Below are 9048 nucleotides of genomic sequence, written 5' to 3' on the forward strand. Positions count from 1 at the left end.
GAGAGAGATCAACTGAAGGACTTGTATGCATGTATATAAGCCAAACCAATGGACATGGACAACAGGGGGATGAAAGCATGAGTGGGGGGGGGGGTTAATTGTGGGAGATGAGGACACACTTGTAAAACCTTAACCAATAAAGAAATTAAAGATTAAAAAAAAAAGAAGAAGAAGCAACTATGAGCTTCTGAAACAAATTCAGAGGCCCGGCCAGGTGGCTCAGTTGGTGAGTGTGTGGTCCGGATGCACTAAGGTTGTGGGTTTGACCCCCCCATCAGGGCACATGCAGGGGAGAGCCAGTGAATACATAGATGGGTAGAACAGCAGATCGATGTTCCCATCTTTCTCTTTCTCTGTCTCCCAAATCAATAAATACAGGATGGCTAGTATGGCTCAGTGATTGAGCATCGGCCCATGAACTAAGGAGGTCACAATTCAATTCCCTGACTGGGCACATGCACAGGTTGCGGGCTCAATCACCAGTGTGGGTCACACAGGAGGCAGTCCATCAATGACTCTCTCTCATCACTGATATTTCAGTCTCTCTCTCCTACTCTGAGGCTCTAAAATCAATAAAAATATAAGTTTAATATAATTTATAGAATAAATAAATAATCTTGGCCTGTGCTGCTACGTGGCTAGAGTGCCAGCCTGTGCACTGGAGGGTCATGGTTTAGATTCCAAGTCAAGGGCAGGTACCTTGGCTGCAGGTCTGATACCGTTACCAGTAGGGGCACATGTGGAAGGCAACCAATCGATGTTTCTCTCTCTCATTTTTCTCTAAAAGAAAATAAATGGGAAAAATATTCAGACTACATGGGTGAAGATGAAAGAATAAAGAACTAAATTCAGAAAAGTGACAGGATGAAAAATAAACGTACAAACATTAGTTCCATTTTCACACACTAACAATAAATTCTTCGATAGAAAAGTTAAGGTAGTCAAATTTACAAAAGCATAAAATAATAAAAAAAGGAGTAAATTCAACCAAAAGGTGAAACATCTGTACATTAAACACTATGATACAGTGATGAAAGGAATGGAAGAAAACACAAATAAGTTGAAAGACTTCCTGTGTTTGTGAATTTGAAAAAGAAATATCGTGATGATATCTATAATACACAAAGCTATCGACAGATTAAATACAATCCCCATGATAACTCCAATGGTATTTTACAAAGAAATGAAAAGGGAATCTTGAAATGTATGGAACCAAAAGACTTCCACTAAAAATAGCAATCTTGAGGAAGAACAAAGCTGGCGGCACCAATGTATTACAAAGAGAAAACAAGGAAACAATGTATTATTGGAGAAACACAGACACATAGATCAAAAATACAGGACAGCCGAAGCCGGTTTGGCTCAGTGGATGGAGCGTCGGCCTGAGCAATGTTGAGGAAGAACAAAGCTGGCGGCACCAATGTATTACAAAGAGAAAACAAGGAAACAATGTATTATTGGAGAAACACAGAAACATAGATCAAAAATACAGGACAAAAAACATAATAAACCCAAGCACATACTTTCAAGTCATCTTTGACAAAGCTGCAAGACACAGAAGAAGAGACAGCTGGTTTCTTCAATGACTGGTGCTACTAAAAATTGATATTCACATGTAAAACAACAAAACTGGCCCTCACAGATAAAATTTAACTTAACCTGCATTAGAGAATTAAATGGCAAGGCTACAACTTAAAACTCTTTCAAGACAATCTAGAGAAAAAGATTTGGAGGTTTGTTTTGGACGGGATTTTCTGGATGTGACACAAATCACCTGACTAAATAGAGAAAACAAACAGTCCACACTGCAACAAATAAAGAAAAAAGCTTCCTCACAGCACAACAATAAACAAAATGAAATGAAAGGCCATCTAGAGGATGGGAGAAAATACTCGCAAATAATATGAAGGAATCGTTGGGAGATATTATGGATTCGGTTCTGATCAGCACAATAAAGCAAGTATTTCGATATGGACAGAAATTCACACAAATAGTTGAATTCCCAATGAACAATAAAGATACGTTAATACTACACTGCAGGCTAGCAGGAGGCAGCCAATTGATGAGGTTTCTCTCTCATTGATGTTTCTCTGTATATATCCTTCTCACTTTCTCTCAGTAAAAGAAATCAATAAAACATGTTTTAAAAAAATGCCTTTGCAATAATTTTTTAAAAACTAATAATTAAGAATATAAGAAGAAACTCGTGTTTTTCTTATTCACAACTAAAAGCTTACTTTTGCCCCGTCTTATGGACACAGTATATTTTAAATGGCTGTGTAGGTGGTTTCTAGCTCCTCCTCCATAAGACACAGCTGGTAGATTTTGTAATTTACACAGACTACAAGCTCTGCTTTTACAAATGTGTACGTCCACCTCTTGATGATACTCATTGACCAAATTCCATACAAAGGAAGACATTTCACTGACATTCAGTTTAATTTTTTTTTAATGTATTTTATTGATATTTTACAGAGAGGAAGGGAGAGGGATAGAGAGTTAGAAACATCAGTGAGAGAGAAATATTGATCAGCTGCCTCCTGCACACTTCCTACCGGGGATGTGACTACAACCAAGGTACATGCCCTTGACCGGAATCAAACCTGGGACCTTTCAGTACGCAGGCTGACGCTCTATCCACTGAGCCAAACTGGTCAGGGCTGCTTTTTTTTTTTTTTTTTTTTTAAATACAGTAGGTCCTCGGGTTACCTTGGAGATTCATCCCTACAGCGCGATTTTCGCAGAAAGTTAAAAGCCACCTAAGTAAGCACCTCTGTCACTCACATGGAGCACATACACAGCAATAATGAAGTGAAACAGTAAAAAAAAACTTAAAAGAGCTGAAACCGGTTTGGCTCAGTGGATGGAGCGTCGGCCTGCAGACTGAGGGCTCCCGGGTTCGATTCCGGTCAGGGGCATGTGCCTTGGTTGCGGGCACATCCCCAGTGGGGGGTGTGCAGGAGGCAGCTGATCGATGTTTCTCTCTCATTGATGTTTCTGACTCTTTATATCTCTCCCTTCCTCTCTGTAGAAAATCAATAAAATATATATAAAAAACTTAAAAGAAAGATAACAATTCCTGACTTTTACTTGTGGTAAAAAATAATAAAAATCTAAAGTATATATGTACATATGTCGAAATGATGGAGCTTTTTTTTTCTTATAAATAAATGGGAGATGGCGACATAACCAAGAAATGACGTACGTCAAGTCCGACCTAACCCGAGGACTGCCTGTACATCTTATGTCGGGGATTACCTTCATTTTGTGCATCCAACTGTTCTTGTGGAAGCTGATACACTGTGAGTAGTCATGTATATGTTTGTGCAAAAATGTTTATTGAAGTGATTCCATTAGTATTGTGTTCTAATACTTGGATAATGACCTTCATTTTTATATAGGAAACGTCTATCCCTGCCTTTTTTTTTTTTTACAAAAACACCGTCCAAAGAACCCAACATGACACACATGAACGCCAGGCCAGCCAAGCCGGGTGCAATGTGATTGGCCCAGGGGCTCTGCCATTACCCTACAATGGTACGCAGAGGGAGGCCCAGGCCACGGCTGGCAGGGCAATCAATGGGGGGGCTCTGCAATTGCCCCAAAATGAAGCCTATTGCACTGGCCAGTGGGCTGTGGCGGGTGGGCGAGGCCTCCCTCTGCAGATGGAGCCCGGGTCCCGGCAGCAAGAGGGAAGCTCCAGTTCCAGGTGCCAGCAGCCAGAGGAAAGCCTGGGTGTTAGAAGCCGGAGGTAAACCAGTGCAGGCAGAAGGAAGGCGTACCCTGGCATGATTTTCGTGCATCAGGCCTCTAGTTTGTAATAAAATGTAAAGGTGAACCCTATACATGTTCAATAAAAATCATGTGTTAAAGGTTAAAAAAAGCCGAAACCGGTTTGGCTCAGTGGATAGAGTGTCCGCCTGCAGACTAAAAGCTCCCAGGTTCGATTCCGGTCAAGGGCATGTACCTGGGTTGCAGGCACGTCCCCAGTGGGGGGCGTGCAGGAGGCAGCTGATCGATGTTTCTCTCTCATTGATGTTTCTAGCTCTGTATCTCTCTCCCTTCCTCTCTGTAAAAAATCAATAAAAAATATATATAAAAAAAAAGGTTAAAAAAATACTTTATTGCTAACCACTCGTAACAAGCATCTGAGCTTCCTAGAAAAATGATGGCACTGGACCTGCCGACTACACCGTTGCCAAAAACATGGAATTTATTTTAAAAAAATAAAAAAAGGAGTGTGGGGCCCTGGCCTGTTTGGCTAGGTGGATAGAGTGTTGGCCTGCGGATTGAGGGGTCCCAGGTTCGGTTCCAGCCAGGGGCACATGCCCAGGTTGTGGGCCCAATCCCCAGTGGGGGGGGTGTGCGGGAGGTAGCCGATCGGTGATTCTCTCTTATCCCTGATGTTTCTATCTCTCTCTCCCTCTCCCTTCCTCACTGAAATCAATAAAAGAATTTTTTTTTTTAAAAAAAAAGGAGTGTGGGGAGCAATACATGCAAAGAACAATTAAGCACATGCAAAAATCTGGGTTCCTGTATTTAGTAAGCAATTAATATATAAAATATACAAGGTATTCAAAAGACTCTTTTTTTAAAAAATATATTTTATTGATTTTTTACAGAGAGGAAGGGAGAGAGATAGAGAGTTAGAAACATCGATGAGAGAGAAACATCGATCAGCTGCCTCCTGCACATCCCCCACTGGAGATGTGCCCGCAACCCAGGTACATGCCCTTGACCGGAATCGAACCTGGGACCCTTCAGTCCGCAGGCCGACGCTCTATCCACTGAGCCAAACCAGTTTCGGCCAAAAGACTCTTTAACCAAAATATAGTTAATAAACAGGATAAGGATGTAGAGACAATTCGTCAAAAAATAGGTACAAATGTCCAACATGAATATAGAAAACGCTTTCCTCACTGATCAAGATGGAATTCCCTAGGCTTCCAATCACACTATCAACCAAAGGTCCTTCCCTGTGAAGTTAGTGCAGGGGGGAGTATTGGAGCTTCAGGAATAGAAGGGAGCAGCAGAAACAGACCAACCCTCCCCAGGACAGCAACTACCCAGGAAACTGGAAAATCAATCAGTACCACAGTCTACATGGGAGGACAGAGCACACCCTGGGGGGTGGGCCCTGGAAAATCACAAAGCCAAGCCCAGGTCACTGGTCTTACCCTGCGAGGATATAAGTTCAAAGTTCTCCCGCATCACATTCAGGTACAGCTGTCTCTGACCCTCATCAAGGAGGCTCCATTCCTCCCTGGAGAAGTACAGGGCAATGTCCTCAAAGGAGACTCCAACCTGTCAGAATGGAGACAATTGTAACCAGACCTGCCTTTCTGAAAACCAGTAATCCTACTTACAAATCTTCCCCACCCTCAACCTCCTCCAGGGCCCCTGGTTACTGTGGACACCAGGCCTAAGGCCAGTGCACGCTGCTCTCTCATCACAGTCCCATTACTCACTGTGATGGCTCTCAGCAGAGGAGCTGGGGTGGGTGGGGAGGCCAGCTCTGCCCCCTTCCTGCTCCAATGCCACTGGATCTCGCTGGACTCACCCATGAACTTGGCATATGGCGTGTAGAGAGCTTGTAGTCCAGCCGGATCCAGGACCACCCCAGGCCCCTGATGGACCCACAGCCGGGAAAGCCCCGAATGAGTCTGTGACGTCCTCCCTGCAGCCTCTGATCTTTCCGTCAATACTCACAGCCACATCCTCAGGGACCTTCAGATGCGAGTCACCCCCGTCCTCTCTGCCCTGCACTTGCTGTGTCCTCAGAAGCCACCACACTCCTCTCTCCCCTCCACCTTCCTCACGGTCCTCCGCGCGGGACTGAGCTGCAGGACGGGACAGGCGCCTGCACACGGGCTGTGCTGTTCGGTGTAAGAGGCGGTGAGGGCCTGGGGGACACAAACTCACCTCAGCCCGTCTCCTCAGCACCGGCGCCTGCATTGCACTCCGTAGTCGGAGCCGGGCGGGAGCAGAAGCCGCTGCAGGAATGGCGGTCCCTGTTCCGGTCCTGGGCGGGTCTGGTGGCGAGTCCGAGCTTCAATCCCACGTGTGCGCTGTGAGCACCACTGGAGGCTCCCACCACGGGCTGCGAGGCGGGGAAAAGCACTCTCAACCTTCTCCCCGGGACTCTTTGACAGGTATCGGGGACTGCTTCAGACAAAATGGAGAAAAGACTACCGGTCCCGCCCACCAGAACTTGAAAAACGGAAACGCCTTCTCAGATTCCATTGGCTCGGCCTGGTGGCATTCTACGCGCGGCCTTCTGGGTAATGTAGTTCCTAGGCTCCACGGCCAGGATCCGGTATTTCCTTAGCTGACTACAGGACTGGTTTTGAGGGCAAATAGCCCAAGAAAACACCAAGTATACTCGGGGCCCTCCAGTGCCTTCAGGGGAGGGGATTTCTAGGGCAAGTTTGTTTCTGAGACACCTGCCTGGCTTCCTTTAGCTGCTGGTTTTGCATACAGTGGGGTGTTCCCGACTAACGAGTTTTTCGAGATAGGAGCTGTCTCTGGCAGATTTTTTGCTTTGAGTTGCGAGCTAAAATTCGGGTTATGAGCCAGCTTCAGATACCCCACCGCTAGTTGGGGCAGTGAACATCACAGTGAAAGCCACAACATCAGCCCAGAATCACCTGTCTCACTCATTCACTTTAATGATTTGACATACGAGTAATTTGAGTTATGAGCTCCGTCACGGAACGAATTAAACTCCTAAGTCAAGGCCCCACTGTATTTTTTTTCAGGACCAGCTCTTTTCTGAATGACAGGCATTGTGTCTTCTTTTGGGCCATTAGGCATCTGTCTCCTTCAGGCTAAATGTAGCTTGCAGAGGTTGCTCAAGTGTCTAACTCATCTAACCTGCCTCCATTGTACGAAGTTAATGTCTCAAAAACAGACATCAATATTTAAGAACATCTACTTTCTGGGCCATTTGAACTGTCAGCTCTGCCTGGGCTGCAATGTGGATAAGATGGTCAAGAGACATGTGAAAAAATGGTGAAAGACACTGATCATCAGTGAGATGTAAATTAAAGCAACAATTAGATACCACCTCACAACTGTCGGCATGGCTACCTTCAACAAAGACAAGTGCTGGCGAGGATATGGAAAAAAGGGAACCCTAGTACACTGCTGGTAGGAATGCAGACTGGTGCAGACATTATGGAAAACATAGGGAATTTCCTCAAAAAATTAAATATGGAACTGCCATTTGACCCTGTGATCTCACTTCTAGGAATATATCCTAAGAAACCTGAAACAACAATCAGAAAGAACGTATGCACCGCTATGTTCATAGCAGCACAATTTACAATAGTTAAGATTAAAAAACAGCCCAAATGCCCATCAGTAGATGAGTGGGTAAAAAAGCTGTGGTACATTTATACCATGGGATGCTTGGCAGTGGTAAAAAGAAGGCTAAGAACCCTTTCACACAGGATGGAGGGACCTGGAGAGCATCGTGCCAAGTGAAATACGTGAGTCACAGAAAGAAAAGCATCACCTCATCTCACACATAGATGGAACCTAATTAACAAAATTAACTGAAGAATGGAGTGGATCCAGAGACTTGGAAGCATGGAAGAGAGTGCAGAATCTCAGATGCAAGGCGAGGGAGGGTAAAAAAAAAAAAAAAGAGAGAGAACATCCCTGGGTGAGGATTAATGAAACACACACACACACACACCCCCCAAACAAAGCCACCTGAGCCTTGAGCAGTTTCTTCTGTTCTCTGGAAGCAAGGAGAAAGCTCTAGTTCAGTGGTTCTCAACCTTCCTAATGCCGCGACCCTTTAATACAGCTCCTCATGTTGTGGTGACCCCCAACCATAAATTTATTTTCGTTGCTACTTCATCACTGTAATTTTGCTACTGTTATGAACTGTAATGTAAATATCTGATATGCAGGATGTATTTTCATTGTTACAAATTGAACATGTCACAACATGACACCCCAAAGGGTCGCAACCCACAGGTTGAGAACCACTGCTCTAGCTTGCTGGGTTCTGGGTCTGCTCTAAATTTGTGTTTATAAATCTGTCTTCAGGCAATGGAGTCCCGGGAGATGCTGATACCCCTCCATGTAACGTCCTCCTACTTCACATGAGTCAATTGCTTTTGGTGGTGTTGTAAGAAATCTCCAAACATGTGGAGAATTTGTCTATGTTTATTTGACCAAAGTCGGCAACATTTGCCAGGAAGCAAAATAACAGCAGATTGAGTAATGCTCTTGAGAACGACAGTTTTGCACCTTTATTTTATATTAGACTCAAAGGAGAAGACATAAGGAGGTTACATGAAATTCATTGGTGATAAATTAGAGTGGGGGGAATGAGGAGGGAAATCTCTGGGATTAAAAAATATGAAAAAAAAACAGACAAAATCCTTTAAAAATGTTCTCCAATAGTTAAAAGTGAATATTTGACAGAACAACAAGGTGCAGAGACCCAGCCCTAATAACCAAGGTCTCCTGTGTGTCAAAATCTGTGCTGAGATCAAAGAGGAGGCAGAGAAATTACAGCTCACTCTGAAAGAAGGTTCCCCTGGAGAAGCCACTGCAGCTGAGAAATGATGGTGTGGCCCTGAACACGGGGAGGCCATGGGTATGTGGTCTGAGATGTAAAGGGAATGGGAGGAAAAGCATAACTGCAACCATGGAAACAGGAGCTGCAGCTGAGCCACCCTGGTCCTCAGACTGTACCTGCTCCAGTGAGGGCTGCACATCTGAGGTACGGATTGTGTTTGACGCTGGAGAAAATAATAGTTAAAATCCAGCCCCTTGAATCTGACACTTGTCTGTGGTGTAAACTTGAAGACCTTAATTCATTTTTCTGACACTGAACTTTTTCAGCAATTTGATATGGGACGCACCACAATGAGACCTGAGTGCGCACAGCACCTGCCTCCCTGCAGCAGAGTCAGCGGCTTCTTATAGGTCCCATTTCTCAGAAAAATGCACCCAAAGACAAAGGTGCTTGCGGGCATCAGGGGAGTGAGAAGTGCCTGCCTGGGAAGGTCTCTGCAGGGAGTGGCTGGG

The 9048-nt window shown here is 44.6% G+C and overlaps 1 protein-coding gene across 1 annotated transcript in view; it reads right to left on the reverse strand.

The window, feature by feature from the left end:
* The window catches only part of LOC102767431 (zinc finger protein 501), a 9951-nt gene extending 3770 nt beyond the window's left edge, over window positions 1-6181 (reverse strand). The window contains exons 1-2 of the mRNA XM_015569909.1: window positions 5923-6181; window positions 5178-5304 (exon numbers count right to left, since the gene is read on the reverse strand). Of these exons, the coding sequence (XP_015425395.1) occupies window positions 5178-5304; window positions 5923-5955 (160 nt within the window). The 5' untranslated portion in view covers window positions 5956-6181. The remainder of the gene's footprint in view (window positions 1-5177; window positions 5305-5922) is intronic.
* Window positions 6182-9048: the final 2867 nt, after the last annotated feature.

The sequence above is a fragment of the Myotis davidii genome, unplaced genomic scaffold, assembly GCF_000327345.1.
Source record: "Myotis davidii unplaced genomic scaffold, ASM32734v1 scaffold1786, whole genome shotgun sequence".
Taxonomy (NCBI): domain Eukaryota; kingdom Metazoa; phylum Chordata; class Mammalia; order Chiroptera; family Vespertilionidae; genus Myotis; species Myotis davidii.